The sequence below is a fragment of the Pelophylax lessonae genome (assembly GCF_965119305.1).
Source record: "Pelophylax lessonae genome assembly, chromosome: 4".
Classification (NCBI taxonomy): domain Eukaryota; kingdom Metazoa; phylum Chordata; class Amphibia; order Anura; family Ranidae; genus Pelophylax; species Pelophylax lessonae.
The window spans coordinates 444,500,568-444,522,821 of NC_138771.1; the positions used below are offsets into that span (position 1 = coordinate 444,500,568).

Consider the following 22,254-nt stretch of genomic DNA (forward strand, 5'->3'; position numbering starts at 1 on the left):
CAATGTCGGGACCCATATGTAGTGCTACCCTCGAAAGAGCTGCTGGTATTTGGACCTATTTCACCCACACCGCACCCTCAGCCAGGCAACAGGAATTTTCCACACTCTCCAATTGGTTCAAGAAGACAGTCTAGAGGTTTTAGTTTTGGTTGTTTATTTAGCACAAGGAAGCACTCTTAACCACTTAACGCAAACTGACGTAGACCTACGTCGGCTGACTTCAAGTGGTTGTACCGGGATGATGCCTCTAACTAGAGGCATCATCCCAGTACCGTTTTATAGAGCCGGCGGTCAGCTTTCCGGCGGTAACAACTGATGTGGCTCGGGAGCCGCTTGATCGTTACCCCGGCGAGCGGGAGGGGATGTCCACCCCCCCCCTCCTGCCGCCTTCCGCGGCTCTGCCCGGGTCTCCTGTCCAACCAGCTGGATGGAGTTCCGATCAAAGCCGCAAGCGGCTTCGATCGGGTCTCCGATGACATAACCCGGAGGCGGCGTCCATGACGTCACATCCGGGTATTCTGCTGCTAAAGGCGGCAGTTTCAAAAAGTGAATGTATTCAAAAATGCAGTTTTCAGCGTGAGAAATAATTTTAAAAAAGAGCTACACTCTAACTCTAAACTGGTAACCATTAACAAATTTTAAATTGTCTCCTATGGAGATTTTTATTGACCGTAGTTTGTCACCATTCCGCAGGTGTGCGCAATTTTAAACCGTAACATGTTGGGTATCTATTTACTCGCCGTGACATCATCTTTCACAATATACAAAAAAAATGGGCTAACTTTACTGTTTAGTTTTTTTTAAATGCAGTGAAATGTGATTTTTCGTAATTTTTCCCAAAAAATGGAGTTTGAAAGACCGCTGCACAAATACTGCGTGACAAAAAATATTGCAATGACCGCGATTTTATTTTCCAGAGTCTTTGCTAAAAAAATATATATAATGTTTGGGGGTTATAGGTAGTTTTCTAGCAAAAAATACTGATTTTAATTTGTAAACAAACATTGTCAAAATGGGCTTGGGGCTGAAGTGGTCAGAGGGGTTGTAAAGTCAGAAGTTTTTTTTTATCTGAATGCATTCTATGCATTCAGATAAAGTCTTCTGTGTGCAGCAGCTCCCCTCAGCCACCCCAATACTTACCTGAGCCCCCTCCCTGTCCAGCGATATCCACTAGTGCCTTAGCCGTCCGGGACTCTCTCTCCGTATTGGCTGAGACACATCAGCGTTGACATTGGCTCCTGCTGCTGTCAATCAAACTCAGCCAATTGGGAGAGAGAGGGGGCAGGGCCAAATGGCAGCTCTGTGTCTGAATGGACACACGGTGCTGCAGCTTGGCTCGGGTGCCCCAATAGCAAGCTGCTAGCTGTGGGGGCACTCAATAGGAGGGAGGGGCCAGGGACCCGAGAAGAGGAGGATCTGGGCTGCCCTGTGCAAAACCACTGCACAGAGGAGGTAAGTATAACATGTTTGGTATTTTATTTTCTGGCCAACCCAGTAAAAAAAAAAATCGGTTGAATGCATTACTATATGCAGGAAATACAAAGGGATACTAAAGCTGGATACACACTGTACAATTGTCTTTAGATTTTTTTCCTTTAGCTTTACCAAAACCATTTAATATGAGGTCAAACCTAAACACTTTCAATTTGTATGCAATGAGGCAGGCCCTTACACTACATAGTTGAAGGTAAATCTAAAGGAAATCTACCAACAAAAGTTATATAGTGTGTATCCAGGTTAACATTTGAGGGTAATAGCACCAGGAGTAGTTGATCAAGGGAATAACCAATTGCTTCCTGGGGTATCAGGAAGCATTTTTTTCCCCCACTGGAGCAAATTGGACCATCCCTTGTTTTATTTTACCTTCCTCTGGATCAACTGTGGGTATATGAGTGTATGTGTTTTTTTTTTCTATTGATTGAACTAGATGGATTCATGTGTGTTTTTTTTTTTTTTTTTTTTTTACCTGACTAACTATGTAATGTTTTACTTGATGAGTACTATAAGAAAAAGACTTCAGAAGATCCACCATGAGAAAGGAGCCCAAAAAAAATCAGCCTATTACCAGATGAAAGTAATAAAACAGCCATCCAAACAAGGAGCTTGTTGATATGGGTCACCAGTTCTGGCAAAAGGGATCCCACCGACTCCAACAGTAAGATGTATTTTGAAAAAATAAAAAACAAACAATCATTGCGCAAATATCTTATGTATGTCTTGGTGAAAGACAAGAGACGATGTGTGGAACATAGACGCAATCCCTCAATGAGATAGAATCAAAACACTGTGAAGTGAAGATAAATCCACCACCAAGGGGAAATAAACACACAGCCTCTTACCAGATCTATGTACTAAGCAGACATCAAGGTTTGTGTGTTTCTGTTGTCCAGTCAATGAATCCAACGATAATTATCAAACTCAATCCAAATAATCCCCCAAAAAAATTAAAAAGAGGAGATCATTGCGCAAACATCATATGCAAGTTTATTACCAAATATAAAAGGCATACATCGTTGGATTCATTGACTGGACAACAGAAGCACACAAGCCTTGAAGTCTGCTTAGTACATAGATCTGGTAAGAGGCTGTGTGTTTATTTCCCCTTGGTGGTGGATTTATCTTCACTTCACAGAGTTTTGATTCTATCTCACTGAGGGATTGCGTCTATGTTCCACACATCATCTCTTGTCTTTCACCAAGACGTACATAAGATATTTGCGCAATGATTGTTTGTTTTTTATTTTTTTCAAAATAAATCTTACTGTTGGAGTCGGTGGGATCCCTTTTGCCAGAACTGGTGACCCATATCAACAAGCTCCTTGTTTGGACAGCTGTTTTATTACTTTCATCTGGTAAGAGTCTGATTTTTTTTGTCTCCTTTCTCATGGTGGATCTTCTGAAGTCTTTTTCTTATAGTATTCATCATATTCCACTTAGGACTCTGTTCACTGGAGGACTCTGTTCACTGGAGGACTCTGTTCACTGGAGGACTCTGTTCATGTTGTTATTTTTTGAGCGCTGCTGTTTTTATTTTCTCTTTTTGATTTGTTCCTCGCCAATGGGATATTGTGCTAGCAGCTCATAATTCATATTCGTTTTGTTTATTTTCCTGATTTGTTTTTTTCCTAGCGCAATAATTTGTATTTTTTATTTCTAATGTTTTACTTGATATCGGTCTCAGCATTAAAGAGTAACTTCACTTTTGTTGGGAAAATAAACATTCTGATCTAGGTTGAACTATGTACATTACAGAGATTTTAACAAACTTTGTGCAGATTCCTACCTTTTTTGTTATTTTGAACCAATAGCGGTTTGTCTGTGTCCATGTGCAAAGTGAATCTGTATAGGAGTGTATATATAATTATCAGTCAGCTGTTGCACTTGCAGGGTTTTAATAAGGAAACTTCCAGAATCTGCATCCCTTTGGATGTGATTTTCCTTTGGGAGTATCTCAGCAAAATTTTTTGTTGCAGGGGATGCTCAAAATCTCACATGTATCTTAGTGCAGACTTCTGGGAAAATCAGTAAGCCAATCACACAAGCAGGAAATTATATATCTGGGGGGTGTCCTGTACACCATTTGTGTACAGAACGCCTCTAGCTTGCCATACTGCATTGCATTTTACATAAAATGACAGCACGGCAGATTAAAAACAAAAGGTAATTTTTAATAACAGTCAATTACAATATGACTTGTTTAGCAATTGTAAATGATTTATTATTTTTTTTTAATTGCTATTTTTTCCCCCCACAACGGTGGAGTTACCCTTTAACTTCCTAATGTGACCTATTGTTATAAAATAACGTTTCTAATTCAAAATATGACTGTGAAAGAAGAGTGTTTTTACTCACTTTCCTTTTCAATCATTGACAGACACAGCGCTCCATATTCAGAACCAGAGGGTTATATTGCTGCCTACAGGAGTAGGACACTAGGCAGAAAAAAGACTTGGTTACGCCTTTGGGCAGTCCTAGCTGGTATACATCCCCCTCTCTGCTATAGGCCTTCAGTTTTTTTCTGCTTAGCAGGAGTAAGGACCTAGTTCCCTGCTGGGATCTTTGGTCCTGGCAATTTTTTCCTTTTAAATGGCTTTTTATCTCTGGGTTTTTATCCTGTGAAATCTACAATTACGGTAACTACCGAACTGGGCAATGGGCTATTTAGCTAGATCCAGTAGTCGAGTGCGCGCAGACCAGAACTCTGCGTTGGGTTGGCTGCGACATAGCACCACTGGACAGGGGCTGGCCTGCGAGTTAAGCACCGCGCGAGGTCGCATACGACCAGGTTGTGGCCTGAGTTACAGCATTCTTCTTGGCCGACAGCCACCCACCTCTATTTCGGTGATGAGGAGGTTCTAACTGGAGTGGTGTCTGTCTGGTTCCTGGTATGGTGAGTACATGTCCCCCCTCTCCCCCTGGGTTTGGTTTGGGGCAGACACGGGCACCCCCTCCTGAGACAGTCGGACCTGCGATTTCTCCTCCATACCCCCAGTCCCCCCTCTATTTTTGTGGGCCATATTTGTCCTCCCCCCCTCCTGGGTAGCACGGTGGACTGGCAGGTGTATGGAGCTGCTGGGCTGCTATGTACCTGTGAGGGGGGGGGTGGATGGGCATGCTGCTGGCAGAACGGTCTTCCCAGCTGGAGTGTGCACTGGCTGGTATGATGGTTCCCCCACCCTCTTTTCCAGATGTGGCCTAGGCTCGAGGGGTCCCTCCTGGGTCCCTGTAAGCCTTGTGGACACCCCGTGTGTTGGCCATTTTGCCGTGGTCTGTGACATTGTATTGGGGCCTGTGTGATTCACTATAGCAGGCAGCAATGTTTGTGTAGTCCGGCCATTTTTGGTTGGTCTGGTGTGCTTTAGGAGCAGCAGCCATGAAAGTGGAGCCTTTGGGCAGTGAAAATGGCTGTGGGGGCTCCTCCTTTTTCCCCTGGTGCTGACACCTGGGTTTTCTTTTCCCCTGGACACCACACGTGGATACAGGCTATCTCTGGTGCAGACCAATGCTACTCTGGTGGGGAGTTCTGGTGGGGTCCCTCCCTCTCTCTGCTGCAGGTTGTTAGGTGCTCTGCTCTTGTGCGGTGCTAGACGCTTTTTGCTGGTGGGTTCCCCTTTAACCTTATGGAGTCTCAAGGCCTGGAGTCCTTTGTTTCCCGGGTAGAGCTGGCCTTTGGGTGGTGGGCTAGCAAAAAGTGCCCCCAGCCCTCCCCTGCCTCATCTGTCTTGTCAGATCCTGAATCTGGATTGGCCACTGCGGACATGGACCATCCTGCGAGGCCTGTAGCCACACTCCCTGATCTATCAGATAGTGAGGATGATTCCTCCACTCCTGCAGCTGCGCACGAGAAGGTGCTGTTTGACACACTGATTACATCTGTGCGGGAGACTTTGAAGATGGGAGGATGCAGCTGAAGCTGCTGCAGAGGTGGCTGTCCCCTTCGGCACCCACAAGCCGTCTCGCGCGGCGAAGGTGTTCCCTTATCTATTCTATTTTGACAGTTTTGTCTAAAAGGATTGGGATTTGGGAGCATCCAAAACGCCGCTTTGCGACGAGGTACCCCTTTGAAGAGTAACTCCTCAAGAAGTGGACTGTCCCACCAGTGGTGGAACCCCCTGTCTCCAGGTTGAACAAGGCAACCGTGATTCCAGTAGAGGACTCTCAGGCCTTTGAGGAGGCTACTGTCAGAAAGGTGGAGTCTGTGGCCCGCAATAGGTTCACTATTGCTGGTTTGGTGGTGAGGCCAGTCTTGGGCTATTGCCCTGGTGTCGCAAACACTAACTGAGTGGGCAAAACTTTTCTGCCATAATCTGAGGGGTGAGCAGATTCCTCCTGCCTTTGCTGAGTTGGCGGACCAGGGGTTGCAGTTTGTCAGCGATGCCTCCTTGGACGCGGCTCCCTTAATTTCTAAGTTATCTGTTTCAGCAGTGGTGCTTAAGCCTTTTTTGTGGCTTAAGTGTTGGTCAGCGGACCAGACTTCTAAAAAAACTCTGACTCATTTACCCTTTCAAGGCAATCGCCTGTTTAGAGCTATGCTGGATGACATCATTATGAGTCTCATGGGGGTAAGAGCACCTTTCTACCGCAGTCTGGAAAGGAAAAAGAACCTCGTCACAGATGCAGCCCTTCTTTCTCAGCACACAAAAAGTTTTTTCATCCCTCAGGGTCCACTGACAAGGGTTTAAAACCTTTTAAGTCTTTCGGGAGGTTCCAAATGACCCTGATCTGGCAAACAGAGCGGGATTCTATAGTAGACCCGCAGACAAGGCTGCTTTAGCATGAAGGTGCACCCTCACCTGTGCCTGGGTTGAGGGGATGTCTTTGTTTGGTTTCCAGGCCGGTGGACTTCTTTGCTAAGTGACAAATGGGTCTATGAAGTGATTCTGTGCGGTTACAAGATAGAATTTTGTTCTTGCCCTCCAGAAAGGTTCTTCCCTTCCAATGTACAGCTGTCCCTGGAATGCTTGCAAGCTCCCTTCGGGGCGATGCAAGACCTGTTGCTTCAAGGACGGATTCTTCCAATTCCGGTCTTAAAACGGTTTCAAGGTTTTTATGCAAATCTGTTTACAGTCCCAAAAAAGGAGGGCAAGGTCCACCCAATTTTGGACCTCAAGGCCCTAAACTGCTTTGTGCGGAAAGCGTACATTTCGTGGTGTGAGTCGATTGGTGTTTACCCTCGTTCCTTTTCGGGTTGCTCGGATTTTGACCTTCCTTCATGGAGGTGTTGAGCAGAAGTTGATCTTGATTACCATCAAGGGCCTAGTGTCTGCCTTGGCGGTCTTCTTTCAGCGACCCCCCTAGCCACGCATTCATTGGTGCGTACTTTTTTTCAAGGGGTTCGACACCTGACTTCAGGAGTGCGTTTTCCTTTAACGCCATGGGATTTGAACTTGGTGCTCTCGGTTCTCTAAAAGCCTCCCTGTTTGGGAGATTCCCCTGCTTATGCTGTCTCAGAAGGTGGCTTCTTTGGTGGTGTTCACCTCTGCTCGTAGGGTGCAATAATTGGTGGTGTTATCTTGTCATACTCCCTATCTGGTGGTCCACAAAAATAAAGTGGTTCTTCGTCCATGCCCGTTGTTCCTACCTAAGGTGGTCTCTGACTTCCATTTGAATAAAGACATTGTGTTGCCTTCCCTGTGGCCCACTCATCCCAAGAAATGTGCGCTGCATGCCTTGGATGTGGTTCGAGTGATTCAGGTGTATCTGGCAGCCACTGAGTCTTTTCGGAGATCCGCTTCTTCTGCGACCATTTTAGATGGATCAGACAGACGGCCTATTCTGTCAAGGGTCAGGTTCCTCCTTTCCTTTTAACAGTGCACTCTACTCAGGCGCTTAGTGCTTCTTGGGCCTTCCGTCATCAGGTGTCAGTGGCACAGGTTTGCAAGACAGCCACTTAGTCTTCTGTGCACACTTTCACTAAATTCTACAAAGTGGATGTGTTGGCATCTGCAGATGCTTCCTTTGGCCGCAAGGTTTTGAAGGCTGCTGTTTAGAGGGTCTGTTCCCTCTTTGTCGGTGTATTGTTCAGGTTGGGCTCCAGTTTTTTTTTTTTTGAGCTGCTGTTACCTGGTTGGCTCTTGTGTTTTGCCTTTGGATTTTTTGTTGTCCCACCCCTCGTGTTTGGCACTGCTGGAAGACGTACCTATGGTTCTGAATATGGAGCTCTGTGTGGGTCAATGAACTCAGAGAAATGGATTTTACGGTAAGTACAAAAATCATATTTTTCCCACCACCAAACACTGCGCCGGTTCTGGGGAAGTCCCGAAGTCCATGAGGAACCAAACACTTTCGGGAGTGTTGAGCGCTAGATCCCCTGTGCCCATCGGTGGACCTCCAACACACTGTATAATACTAAAACATTTTGATTGTAAACTGATCTAAAATCATGGCAGTGAATAATAACACATTATTGATTATCTGCACACTTTTTCCAACTTTACCCAGGAATTGCAGCCATCTGTGGTTTCTTCTACCTCTACGCCCGGTATGAATATTTCAATGGCTATTCAGCTTCTGCTCAGGGGAGGTATGTGGATATTTTACACATAAAACATCTTAAACGCTAATTTCATATTTTGCACCATGATACAGGTTACAACTGTAACATGGTGCAAATAAACCCCCTCCCTCAAACCGCACCCTCATGACTGAGTGCGGGGGTCCCCCCCCCACAGGTGCTATCACTTTTGAAATCAGCATGGCTGTGCAAGGCTCCAACCAAACAGCTGCCTCATCTATTCACAGAGATCCCCCAGCTCTTAAAAACCTGAATAGCACAGCCAGATCCAGCTTCTGTATGTTTATTTCCTATGACTATTATCCCTTGTATTGCTGGCTGCACCTGCTAACTGAGCCCTCTTAGATTTGTATAATAATGTCTCCTTAACATCTCCGATCTCAGAAGTTGGCCCTTAAAAGTCCACAAGGGCTGACTGCACAGGGACAGAAGATGTACACTTATCAGGTCAGGTCATGGCTGTCCTAAGTTAAAGTGTACAAAAACCTTAACAATTATTAATATTTGCTCTCTTCTGGTCTGTTTAACCGGTTGCCGACCGCCGCACGACTATATACTGCGGCGGTCAGCCCCGGCCAGGCAGAGTGACGTATCGGTACGTCACTCGCCTGTCACTGACTTGCGAGCGTATCGCGGGCGGGCGGGCGCGCGCCCGCCGCGGCTCGTTCACAGACAAGTCAGTGCGTGTGACCGGCGGACTCGATGTCCGCCAGTCACACTACGATCGCTCCTGTGAAGGGAGAAAGACAGAGCAGCTTGTGTAAACAAGCTGCCTGTCAGTTCTCCCTGTGTAAAAGTGAAGATCTGTCCTTCTACTATGTAGAACGGTTGATCTTTGCTTTTACACCAATAGGAATGTCCCTACACAGTTAGAATCACGCCCCTAGGACACACTTAACCCCTCCCTGTCCAATAAAGTTAACCCCTTCCCTGCCAGTGTCATTTTTGCAGTAACAGTGCATATGTATAGCACTGATTACTGCAGTAATGTCACTGGTACCCCCAAAAGTGTCAAAAATGTCAGTCAAGGGTCCGATCTGTCCGCCGCAATGTCGCAGTACCGAAAAAAAAATCGCAGATCGCCGCCATTACGCGTTAAAAAAAAAACACCAAAAATGACAAAAATCTTTCCCTTTGTTAGTAAACGCGATAACTTTTGCGCAAACCAATCAAAATACGCTTTTTGCGATTTTTTTTTTACCAAACATAGGTAGCATAAAACAAATTGGCCGAAAAATGTTAAAAAATTTTGATTTTTACTTTTTTTTTGGGGGAATTTCATATAAAAAAATGTGAAAAATATTGTTATTTTTCCAAAATTTACGCTCTTTTTTTGTTTATAGCGCGTGATCAAAAAATCGCACAGGTGATCAAATACCACCAAAAGAAAGCTCTGTTTGTGGGAAAAAAAGGACGTCAAATTCGTTTAGGTACAGCGTCGCACGACCGCGCAATTGTCCGTTAAAGTCACGCAGTAAAAAATCGCAAAAAAACCCCTGGTCCTTTAGCAGCCAAATCCTCCGGGGCTTAAGTGGTTAATATACCATTGAAAGTTATATCTGTCAATAAACACAAAAATACCTGTTGCTCCTGCCAGAAATTTTGTGTGCTCTCTGCCTTTGATAACTGTTGTGAGTTAGCATGTTCCCATCAATCTCTCTGGACTATAACACTTCTCCTCATGTTATGGTGAGGAGAAGATAGTTAGTGTTGTGTAGTTCTAAAACACTTAAGGCCCGTACACACGTACCGATCGTCGGCATACAAACGTCGGCGGACGAAAGATCTGCCGATTGTACGCGTGTTAGTATGGTGCCTCCGACAGATGTTGTCTGCGCACAATCCGCGGACAAATGTCTTTCGTGCAAACATGAAAATTTTTGTCTGCGGACACCAGAACGGACGATTGTTCGCCTGTCAGTACAGAATTCGGCCGACAGACCGCAGATTTGCAAGACTGGGCATGCTCAGAAAATTAAAAACACAGGGAAAGTTAACCATTACATGACATCACTTCTGCAGTCAGCTGAAGTCTGCAGACAAAATTCTTGTGCTGTCCTTGTGCTGTCTTTGCACTTTTCAACAGACACCGACATCCCGGGGAGAAAAGACGAACATTTGTATGCCGACGATCGGTACGTGTGTACGGGGCTTTACTGTCCTAGAGTGACAGTGCTTCTTCTCCCTAGATACTGTTTGGTGTGTGAGCTTTGTCATCCTCAAGCTGGGTATACATGTTCAGTTTTTTCATTCAACCAGTTTTTTTTTGTTTTTTTTCGTTCAAAAAGCATTTTAATACATTTAGTTTTAAACTTTTATGCCTTTTGACTGCAGGACCTCTCTTCTTGTCCCTTAAGTGCAGTGGGACATGGGTGCTTTGGCTTGTGTTGCTTCTCCTCCACTTTTCAGTACTTGCAATGTGCAGCTAGCGTTTTGACAGTGGAGCTTCTGCTTGTAGCTGCTGTCAGTCAAGCTGAGCAGGGCTGGGTGAGGGGCTTTTCATTCAGGTTGCCTACAGGACTACAAGCATATCATGCATTAACAAATCCTGTTTATCTGATCAGAAAGCTGAGGGATGCAAACTGACCACACCAGCATGGACCTGTTTCTGTTTTATGGTCAGAAATAGAGATAGGCTTGGGTGTGTTCCGGATCCCACCTGCCCAATTCCACCAGGAAGCCGACACTAATCACAGGCAATGAGACTTTTCAAATCTGTGCAGCTGCAGACAGGCCATGGACTGGGACAAAAAATAGGCCCGGGTATTTTGGACTGAGCAGCCCAGGAGGGGGGTGTGACGGGGGCGTGGCTGGGGTGTGACGTTCGTCGGGATGGTTGATGACAGGATTTAATGTTCCAGGATGTTTGGATTCGATTACGGTACCTTTTTTTGGTTTAATCTGACAGACTGGGTCCAATTTAGATCAGAGCTGCCATACGATGCTGTTTTTTTTGTCTTACTTTAAATCCTGTTTTGATGGTTGAGTCCTAAAAATAGTATGAAGCTGGGGTTACTCTAATCAAGGGGTAGACCACCTTTTTGGCCACAGTGTGCCAAAAATGTTTTTAAAAAAATTGGGAGTGCCAGATACATAAAAAACAACTGTCAACTTCATATAAAGTAACTGCTGTAAACCGCTTGAATAATAGTAAGAAATCAAGTGAGCTTTGCACCTTCACACCTCAGATCACCCCAATTCCTGCACCTTCACACCTCAGATCACCCCAATTCCTGCACCTTCACACCTCAGATCAGCCCCAATTCCTGCCCCTTCACACCTCAGATCACCCAAATTCCTGCAATATCACACCTCAGATCACCCCAATTCCTGCACTATCACACCTCAGATCACCCCAATTCCTGCACTATCACACCTCAGATCACCCCAATTCCTGCACCTTCACCCCTCAGATCACCCCAATTCCTGCACCTTCACACCTCAGATCAGCCCCAATTCCTGCCCCTTCACACCTCAGATCACCCAAATTCCTGCACTATCACACCTCAGATCACCCCAATTCCTGCACCTTCACCCCTCAGATCACTCCAATTCCTGCACCTTCACACCTCAGATCAGCCCCAATTCCTGCCCCTTCACCCCTCAGATCACCCCAATTCCTGCACCTTCACACCTCAGATCACCCCAATTCCTGCACCTTCACACCTCAGATCAGCCCCAATTCCTGCCCCTTCACCCCTCAGATCACCCCAATTCCTGCACCTTCACACCTCAGATCACCCCAATTCCTGCACCTTCACACCTCAGATCACCCAAATTCCTGCACTATCACACCTCAGATCACCCCAATTCCTGCACTTTCTCACCTCAGATCACCCCCAATTCCTGCACTTTCTCACCTCAGATCACCCCAATTCCTGCACTGTTACACCTCAGATCAGTCACTGCTAGAAAACATGTGCCATGCGGCATGCCAGTTTGCTTGTTACATGTGATGTGCCAGCCAGGTGCAGATTTTCAAGTTCACATGTAACAAGCAAACTGGCATGCCGCATGGCACATGTTTTCTAGCAGTGACAGTGTGTGTGTGTGTAGCTGTTTTCAAAACAGCTACACACTGTCACTGCCAGCAAACATGTGCCATGTAAGGAAAGGGCACAAAAACAAACACAACACCGCTGGGATTTGTGGTTCTGGCCTCCGGCAGAGCATTGCTCACTTCTGGCTTAGCAGCAGGCAGGCAGGCCGCAGGCATAAAAAGCAGAAAACAGCTACACTCTGTCACTTCTAGAAAACATGTGCCATGCCAGTTTGCTTGTTACATGTGATGTGACAGCCAGGTGCACATTTCCAAGTTGAAAATGTGCACCTGGCTGTCACATCACATGTAACAAGCAAACTGGCATGGCACATGTTTTCTAGCACTAGTGACAGAGTGTAGCTGTTTTCTGTTTTTTACGCCTGCCTGCCTGCTGCTAAGCCAGAAGTGAGCAATGCTCTGCCGGAGGCCAGAACCACTAATCCCAGCAGTGTTGTGTTTGTTTTTGTGCCCTTTCCTTACATGACACATGTTCTAGCAGTAAGGGCTCTTTCACACGGGCGGTCCAATCAGATCCGCCTGTCAGTTTTTTAGGTGGATCTGATCGGATCCTCCATGCAGCTCTATGGGGCAGCGGATGTCAGCAGAGACACCTCCGCTGACACCCGCTGCCATCCGTATCTGATCCTGTCCGTGAAACCTGGACGGATGGAAACCCTATTTTTCCATCCGTTCAGTAATCGGATCAGATCGGATGAGAGCCGACAGGCGGTTCTCTCTCATCCGATCCCCCATAGAGGGCAGCGGGGGCTGAGACACCTCCCTCTCCGCTCTGCAAGCGGAGACGGAGCTGTCATCCGCCGGCTCAGTGGGGATCGCAGATCGATCCCCGCTGAGCAACACGGATCCGCCTACGGAGGCGGACCGTGTGAAAGAGCCCTAAGTGTGTAGCTGTTTTGAAAACAGCTACACACTCACTGTCACTGCTGCTAGAAAACATGTGCCATGCGGCATGCTAGTTTGCTTGTTACATGTGATGTGACAGCCAGGTGCACATTTTCAAGTTGAAAATGTGCACCTGGCTGTCACATCACATGTATCAAGCAAACTGGCATGGCACATGTTTTCTAGCAGCAGGGACAGAGTGTAGCGGTTTTCTGTTTTTTACGCCTGCGGCCTGCCTGCTGCTAAGCCAGAAGTGTACCATGCTCTGCCGGAGGCCAGAACCACAAATCCCAGCGGTGTTGTCATGTTTGTTTTTGTGCCCTTTCCTTACATGGCACATGTTTTCTAGCAGCAGTGTGTGTGTAGCTGTTTTCAAAACAGCTACACACTCACTGCTAGAACATGTGCCATGTAAGGAAAGGGCACAAAAACAAACATGACAACACCGCTGAGATTTGTGGTTCTGGCCTCCGGCAGAGCATGGTTCACTTCTGGCTTAGCAGCAGGCAGGCCGCAAGTGTAAAAAACAGATAACAGTCAGCTACAACACTGTCACTGCTAGAAAACATGTGCCATGCCAGTTTGCTTGTTACATGTGATGTGACAGCCAGGTGCACATTTTCAACTTGAACTTGTAGCTGTTATCTGTTTTTTACACCTGTGGCCTGCCTGCTGCTAAGCCAGAAGTTCCAGACCAGGACACTGCTCTGCCGGAGGCCACCCAGAACCACAAATCCCAGCGGTGACAGTGGTGTGTGGTCTGTGGTGTTGTCACTGTGTTTGTAAATTGTGCTGCTGGCCTGCTGCCATTCTTTCCTTACCTGTTGTTGAGGCCTTGGCTCCTGTCCTGGTCGTGGGTGTTGGTGTTAATGCAGCTCCAGGGCAGGCACTAACTTGACTTGACACTCTGACGACTCCTCCACACTCTGACTCACTTAAGTTCAGACAGTCACTGACTCAGACACACTGTCAGTGTCTGTCTGCGGTGTGCGGCGCCGGCGACTGCTCACTTCCCGCTTCTTCCTGTGACAACAAGGCAGCATGGGGTCCCCGCCGGCCTCTAGCTCCACCCCCAGCCTTAGTCACATGACGGTTCAGTCAGACTCATACAGACGGTCCACCCACCGACTCCACCCCCTCCTGAGCTACGCTGGAGCCTGGATGCCGCTGCGGAGCTGGCTGCCAGCTGAGCAAAGTTAGCAAGGAGTGGGGAGTCGGGGATAGCGGTGGGCGGCCAGATTGCCGTAATGCGGGGCCCGGGCAGTCGGGGACAGTGGCGGGGCGGGCGGCCAGATTGTGGTAATGCGGCGGCCCTCAGACTCTGTGAAATCGGCCGCGGAGAGGCAAGCAGCGGCAACGGCCGGACACTGTCTTGTCTTCCATTATAATGCGCCCAGACTCGGAGCGGAGGCCTTGGCGGCCCACCGGGCATATGCCCGCTGTGCCCAATGGTCAGTCCGGCCCTGGCTGCAGACCAGGGAATGGCTCACTGCCTGTGATTAGCCATGTGCAGTGTTGGCTTCCTGGTGGGATCGAGCACATGGGATCCCGAACACGCCCAAGCCCATTCCTAGTCAGAATGCTCCAGAGAAGGGGGACTGGCAAGATAAAATAAAATGGCTCCTGCCCCCACCTATACCTGGCTTTCATATCAAAGAGCCCATAGAAGGGCAAGGCATGTGATCAACAACAAAGTGGCCCCTGCCCCCACCTATAACTGGCTTTTATAATTCCCAGCTCAAAACACCATCCAGTTTGCTGACCAACCAAATAACCTGTCTAACCGTATGTGTTAAAAATAGGGATTTAGTTAGCACACATTTGCAAACACATGTGTAAGCTGCAGGGCCACTTCTCCACACCTGCAGTCCTAACTCCTGTAAATTTATGAGAGACGCAACAGTGGAAGCACATGCGCTTTATTGGATGGATAGGGGGCAGGTGAGCCTGGAGGTAGCCCAACCCTCCTTAAAGGTTGTGTACTGGTGAGTGGACACACTGGATGCCTTTGCTGCCATTGTGCTATGAGCTGGGCATCCACTGTGCCCCCAAGTGCCTTAAAGGAGGGCTGGGCTACCTCCAGGCTCGCCTGCCCCCTATCTATTCATTAGAGTGCATGTCCTTCCACTGTGGAGACTCTAATAAATTTACAGGAGCTAGGACTGCAGGTAATACAGGGTGCCTTGAAGTGGCCCTGCAGCTTACACATGCGTTTGCAAATGTTTGCTAACTAAACCCCTGTTTTTAACGCATACTGTTAGACAGGTTAATTCGGTTGGTCAGCAAACGTATTGGTGAATTGAGCTGGGAATTCTTTCTGTTTTTGTCTCAGACTGGCAAGATCACCAGGTATCTGCTGCTGAATATGATTGTTACTGAAAAAGAAGGAAATGTACAACAGTTGTTGTTAACAGAGGAAAGCATCCCTACAAAATTACTGGTAAGGATTGTTAGTTAAAGGATAAGTTCACTTTTTAGAAAAAAAATAATAAATGCATATTGTTTTTGCATGTAAAAAAATGTGCAGCCCGTCCATTGGGGACGCAGGGCTAAACAGGATCTGCATGCAGGGCGCCGGATGCATGGATTCCAATTGGGTTTTTTTTTTAAAGCACCTCTTTAGAGCCAGCTCTAATAGGCTTAAAAAAAGGGCGGGCTCGGGGCGCAGAGCACTGCGCCCTGAGCCCACCCAGTTGTGTGACAATAGCGAATGAATATTCGCTATTGCCACACTGATTCTCCTCCTGAGACCTGTTTCCCGATTGGCCGAAAGGAGAAGGCGTGCTATTGGCCAAGAAGGAGGGAGGAGACGGCCGACGAGAAGGGACATGAAGAAGCCTGAGGGGGAAGCCGCCGCCTGTCACACTGGAGGAACAAGGTAAGTAAACTATCGGGCTGGTGGGGGGGGGGGGGGAGATGTGGTGGTGCAAGCTAGAGTGATATGGGGGTTCAGGTCCGTCTAGTGTTGGATAGATTTTCCATCATATTCTGTACTGACAGGAAGAAAGAAGAAACCATCCCAATTGAAGAAAGACCGAAATGAAAACCTAAAAGAGGCTCTTTTCCAAAGCAAAAAAAAATGTCTGGGCTTTAGCTGAGCTTATCATAATTTAAAGGTGACCATAGACCTAAGAATGCAGATATGACCCAACAATCCAAATATTTTTTAATGTCATAGATTTCTGCACATGTACATTTAGTTCACTTAAACTGGCATGCTTTTGCCAGTAGAAATGAAAAAGGGAGCTCCTCCAGAATTGGTTCATTTCAGGGGAAAGCTAAAAGTGATCACGTAAAAATAACTACCACAGTCGATTCCTATTGCCTGACCTCCTCATGTCTGCATACTCATGAGTGATCTCCACCCTAAAAGTGATCACGTAAAAATAACTACCACAGTCGATTCCTATTGCCCAACCTCCTCATGTCTGCATACTCATGAGTGATCTCCACCCTAAAAGTGATCAGGTAAAAATAACTACCACAGTCGATTCCTATTGCCCGACCTCCTCATGTCCGCATACTCATGAGTGATCTCCACCCTCTGTTCCCCCTAAAAAGTTTCCAATTAGAGGCAGACTACCCTGTTTGTAAAGGCCCTTACACATGATAAGAAAATTTAGAAGTAAAATTTCATCCGACTAATGATCTGCTGATTTTCGGATTGTTAGTATAGCGCTTTCGACAGCTGATTATGAATTTTCGTACGACAAAACTGGATGTGCAGATATAACATTTTTATCATACATGAACACAATGTCCGATTTTCATATAATTAGTACAGTTTTCATCAGAAAAAAGTCGTAAGAGAGAGACTACGCATGCTCGGAAATAAAAGAATACATACAAAACAATGCAACACATGACATCACTTCTGAAGTTGAATTCTGTCGTATAAGAATTTTCGTATGAAAGTAACCTCTTCACTTTTGATATAAGACTAGCATGCAACAGAAAAGGGATGAAAATGTGTCCCATAATCTGATCGTGTGTACGAGGCTTAAGGGTCAGGCCAGACAGAATTTCCGGTCAATGGGTTGTTGATATTGTACAAAGAGGTTACCGGATCTAGTTTTTTCAAGCAGCTTTCCCAAAATGTATTTAGAGATGCATCTCAGCTTAGCCTGAGCACAAGAGATCACTAGATCTATATGTATAAGAACTGTTGCAGCCTACAGCAATCCGACCAGTCTCAGAAGCAAAACAAAGCAAGGGGTTCTATTTCCAAATATTTCTAGTAAAAAAGCTCAAACTTGGGCTTGACCTCAAAGGTCTGAACTCTATTAACAGATTAAAAAGATTTCTGATTAAATCAGTGCAGTCGATCATCACGGTGGTAGCAGAGGTGCACATGATGTTGTCAGTAGACCTTCATTTTTCAGGCAAAAATACCAGCAGAACTACCTCTGGTTTTCAGTATCGGGGTCAGAAGTATGATCAGTTCCAGTGTCTACCTTTTGGTCTAATAATAGCTCCCTGAACCTTTTCAAAGACTCTTCACTTGCAACATCTACAAACCTATATTATTTAGCTATTCGTCTTCTAGGGAGCTCTCCAACAATATTGCTATTATATCCCATGAATATGCTGACAGAGGCTTTAAAAATTGAAAATTATTGCCTATATTTAATGTAATTATTCTTTCCTGACCTATGCTCAGGTCAGTAAATGTTCCCTTTCATGTTGTCCTGAGCAAGTCTATTAACCGAATACCAAGTGGGAGATTTACTAAAACTGGTGCACACAGAAACTGGTACAGCTGTGCATAGTAACCAATTAGTTTATAGGTTTTAGCCCCCGTTCTCATTGGCGCAATTTGACATGCGTTTTGATGGGTCAAATCGCAGCCTATTGCCGGCAATCAAAGCATCCCAATCGGTGCAAAGCTGACTTGGTGGGGCTCACCGATTTCCAAAAGTAGTTCCTGCACTACTTTTGGTGACTTTCGGGATGATTTCAATAGACATCTGTGCATGAACCCGCACAGATGTCTTTGAAGTCACCCCCGAAGTCGGACTGAAATGTAGCTTTGAAATCGTGCAAATTCAGATAAACTCGCACGATTTCAAATCCACTTTCAGTGTGAACGAGGGCTTATTGTCAAACTTAAGCCTCGTACACCCTATAAGAAAATCGGGCGAATATTTTTATCCGAGGAATGATCGTCTGATTTTCTGATAGTTTGAAAACAACTTTCGATACCTACCTTCCAAACAAAAATTTCTCAAAGGGACAAACTCCAACATTTTTGTCATACAGGAACAGAACAAACTATTTTTGTTTAATGTGTATCTTTTTTGTACGATTTCCGTTTGAGAAATATCAGATACAAAGGATTGCGCATGATCAGAAACAACATACAACAAAAAAAAGCCCTTGTCGTACGAGCATTTTCGTAAATTATTTCTATCCTTGGTTCCAACTTGCTGTGAAACATCGAGGAAAACCACCCGATCGTTCGCCCAATTTTCTCATAGTGTGTACGGGGCATTATTCAAACAAACTGAAATTAGAAGCTGATTGGTTACTATGCAAAGCTGCACCAGTTTTAGTAAATCTCCCCCAGATGTCAGATTCATTAATGGGAAAGCGATGAGGAGTTCAGAGGGCACAGCTGAAGCATAAGTATGCTTACGAGGATAGACCAGAAAAGTTTAGGTAATAATGTTTTTAATCAATTTTTTTTTTCTCCGGGAAATCTGGCATGCTACTTTATGTTGCTGGCCAGTGATGTCAGAATCATATCATGCCTATGGCCACCTCTAGCAGCATCGTGAGCTATTAAACTAATACTAAAGGTTCGGGTTTTCGGTTTTAAAATAATGAACATGTTATACTTACCTGCTCTGTGTAATGGTTTTGCACAGAGCAGCCCCGATCCTTCTCTTTTGGGGTCCCCCAGTGGCGCTCCTGGCTCTTCCTATTACTGAGTGCCCCTATACCAAGGCACTTGTTATGGGGGCACTTGTGCATGCTCGATCCCGAGCCCTGCTCTGTGCGTGAAAAAGACACACAGAGCCTTCCCCCCCAGCTCCCTAGTCACTGGCTGATTGACAGCAGTGGGAGAAAATGACTCCTGATATGAAATCTGAGCCAGTGAGGACTAAGAGCCTCGGCTCTTATGCACATCGCTGGATTAGGCTCAGATATTTAGCTGCATGCCAAAGGTTTTTTTACATAACTGCAAAAATGCAGTAAGGTTAAAAAAAACCTACTGCCTTTACAACCACTTTAATAAGGCTTATCTATAGGTACTGTAAATATCTCCTAAACTTGCACCGCTTAGGAGATATATACTTTTAAAGCAGCTGATGATGTCATCTGCCCATGCACTCTGAAGGAACGACCACCCGTGCCGTTCCTTCAGAGCCCTGGGTCGTGAACAGCGGCATGCGCGGGAGTGATGTAATCGAGCCTCCGGCCAATCAGGTGGCCGGAGGACATGAACCAGGAAGCAGGACGGCCAAACATGTCTGCCGTCCTGTCGCTGAGCGGGTGACACTGCGGGGGCTTTGTTCTAAAGTAAGTACAGTAAAACCTTGGTTTGAGAGCGCTTTGCAAGACAAGCTATTTTTTTAAATAAATTTTGACTTGATATACAAGCAATGTCTTGATATACAAGTAGCGTCATGTATAAAAAAAAGAAGAGAGGAGCCTTTAAAGTGTAGCAATATGGTTACATTTAATGAAGGTTCAATATTTAGCAACTCACATGGTTGATGATTAAAACCGGCACATTTAAGTATGCAGGCATCTGGGGTAAAGCTGTCCACATAGACCATCCTCCGCACAGCCATCTTCATCATCCCGTCCCCGCTGCACTCCACGAGTAAATCAAAGCCTCACTTTCAGATCACTCTACTGCAGGCTATTCTTCCCGGTCAGGATTGCAGACTGACAGTGGTGACAGCCGGTGGTTCAGAAGATGGTCTATGTGGACAGCTTTACCCGGATGCCTGCATACTTAGGTGTGCCTATTTAAATCATCAACCATGTGAGTTGCTAAATGTTGAACCTTCATTAAATGTAACCATATTGCTACACTTAGAGGCTCCTCTCATCTCTCTTATATTCTGTAGCTCTGCTAGATTTTGCTTCTAATCCCCTTGGGAAGGCTGCATATTGTGGATGGACATTTTATGGTTACACAACCTATCACATTGCTATAATCTTTGTATATAGACTATAAACTGAAGGACTTGTGGAACGAATCATCTGAGTTTCCATTATTTCTTATGGGAAAATTCACTTTGATATAAGAGTGCTTTGGATTACAAGCATGTTTCCAGAACAAATTATGCTCGCAATCCAAGGTTTTACTGTATTTCATAATGAGCTAGTATGCGAAGCATACTAGCTCAATATGCCTTCGTCTTACAGGGTTTTTTTTTTTATTTTTTTGGGGAGGGTTTACTTCCTCTTTAAGTATTTATAACACGCACTTGTTTGATTATTATCTAAAAGACAGTATTCAACTATGCTTTTTCTCCCTGCAGGTTGAGACCAATGTACATCAGTGCAACTTTCATTTGGATTCTCACTGGATTGTCTCTTCTCGGTCTATTCGAGTTTTTCTTAAGAACAAACTTTGGTATTAGCATTAAAGAAAACCTTATTTGGTGGACTTAATAAACCCACCTATATGTTTTTTAAATATATTCATCCACTTTATTTTATTCATTGCTATTTTTCTTTGAGCTGAGTATCTGTAAAAGAAGCTAATGCTGCTGCAATTGCTGTAAATGACAATTTTAGCTTATTATTCGTTTTTGTAGTCGATGTTGCTTTGTATGCACCTGGAGAGTTTTGCCTTCCTCTGTGTTTAAAATCACAGCAGGGAACTAGGACTTTATTGAACACAGTGAGGATTGCACTTCCTTGTACCTCCTTGGGAGTCTTTGATAGATGTTGAAGGATACAGTGTCATATTATTTCCTTTACATAAAAACACATGCGCACTGGCATATATGCAGCACATGCATCTGAAGGTCCATTTAAAACACACAAAAGTAATGTTCACCACCAAAGAAAATCATTTACCATGCATATTCAAATATCCAAACGCCCAAGTTTCCAAAATAAGTACGAGGAACATTACTTACCTTCAGTGTAGTGTGTTCCTTGTGCTTTTGTCTTCAAGTTCAGTTGAAACCTTCCTCCTCCAATGCCCTCAACTGCTGTAATCTTCAGGTGTAGTAGGAGATATTATTTGTACCTACAGGTAAGCCTTATTATAGGCTTACCTGTAGGTAAAAGTGTAAAAAAGCGGGATACTACCGCTTTAATAGAATTGAGCAGCTTTACCAGGCTTTTATCAAGCGTGCTCAACTATGCCTGCACTTTCCCAGGTCAATACTACAGCTTCTATAAATGGAGGCTGGGCAGGGGATAGAAAGATCCACCCCTCCATTCATAGACTTCAGTAGAAAAAAGTAGTGTAAAGCCTACGTTTACCTACATAAAAAATAAAATAAAATCAGCGAAAGGAATGTTATTTACCTTCAGTGCAATGTGTCCCTTGTACTTCAGTAGAAATCTTTAATCCTGCGATCACACATCAGAAGTTTTGGGGGGGCATCACAGTATTAAAGATTTCTACTGAAGTACAAGGGACACATTGCACTGAAGGTAAATAACATTCCTTTCGCTGATTTTATTTTATTTTTTATGTAGGTAAATGTAGGCTTTACACTAGTTGCAGTCCTTGGCTCATGTGGGGGAAAAACACCTGTAAGCATCTGTCACACTGGTGCGGTGCGGGACACTGCATGTAATTCGCACAGGAATCGCAGCACATTCCTGTGTAAATTACATGCGGTGTCTCTGGGGTGTGATTTAAGCCATGGATTTGTATGGCTCAAATCGTACCAAGTTTGCACCAAACTCATGCAGGACCCTTTTTTTTTGTCTGCCCCAGAATCTGATTGCATGGGTTTGAACACCCATGCGATCGGATTCTGCAAATTGCACTGTGTTTTGCAAACCAATTTCGGGGTGTCATTAACCTAACATACACTTCGCCATCAGTTTGCATGAACAGGTTGCAATTTTGAAGCGGTGCGGAACTTCCACCACATCCAGTGTGAACCGAGGCTCTGGTTTTATATTTTGTTTTTTTGCTGTCTGTTACCAATTCGAAGTGGTTCAAGGAGTTCTATGGTCACAGCATACACTTTCATTTTATAACATTATCATTGTAATAGCAATACAAACAATAGATATTTTTTGACAATTCACTATAAACTTACTTGAAAAAAAAAGTTGTAATTGTGGCTTGTCTGCTGGCCACCTTTCA

At 45.2% G+C, this 22,254-nt stretch overlaps 1 protein-coding gene across 1 annotated transcript in view; it reads left to right on the forward strand.

The window, feature by feature from the left end:
• Window positions 1-20,588, forward strand: part of LOC309552691 (leukotriene C4 synthase-like) — a gene marked incomplete at its 3' end in the record, with an annotated part of 103,568 nt that extends 82,980 nt beyond the window's left edge. Inside the window, exons 4-5 of the mRNA XM_082253617.1 lie at window positions 7,942-8,023; window positions 20,456-20,588. Coding sequence (XP_082109743.1) covers window positions 7,942-8,023; window positions 20,456-20,588 — 215 coding nt within the window. The remainder of the gene's footprint in view (window positions 1-7,941; window positions 8,024-20,455) is intronic.
• Window positions 20,589-22,254: the final 1,666 nt, after the last annotated feature.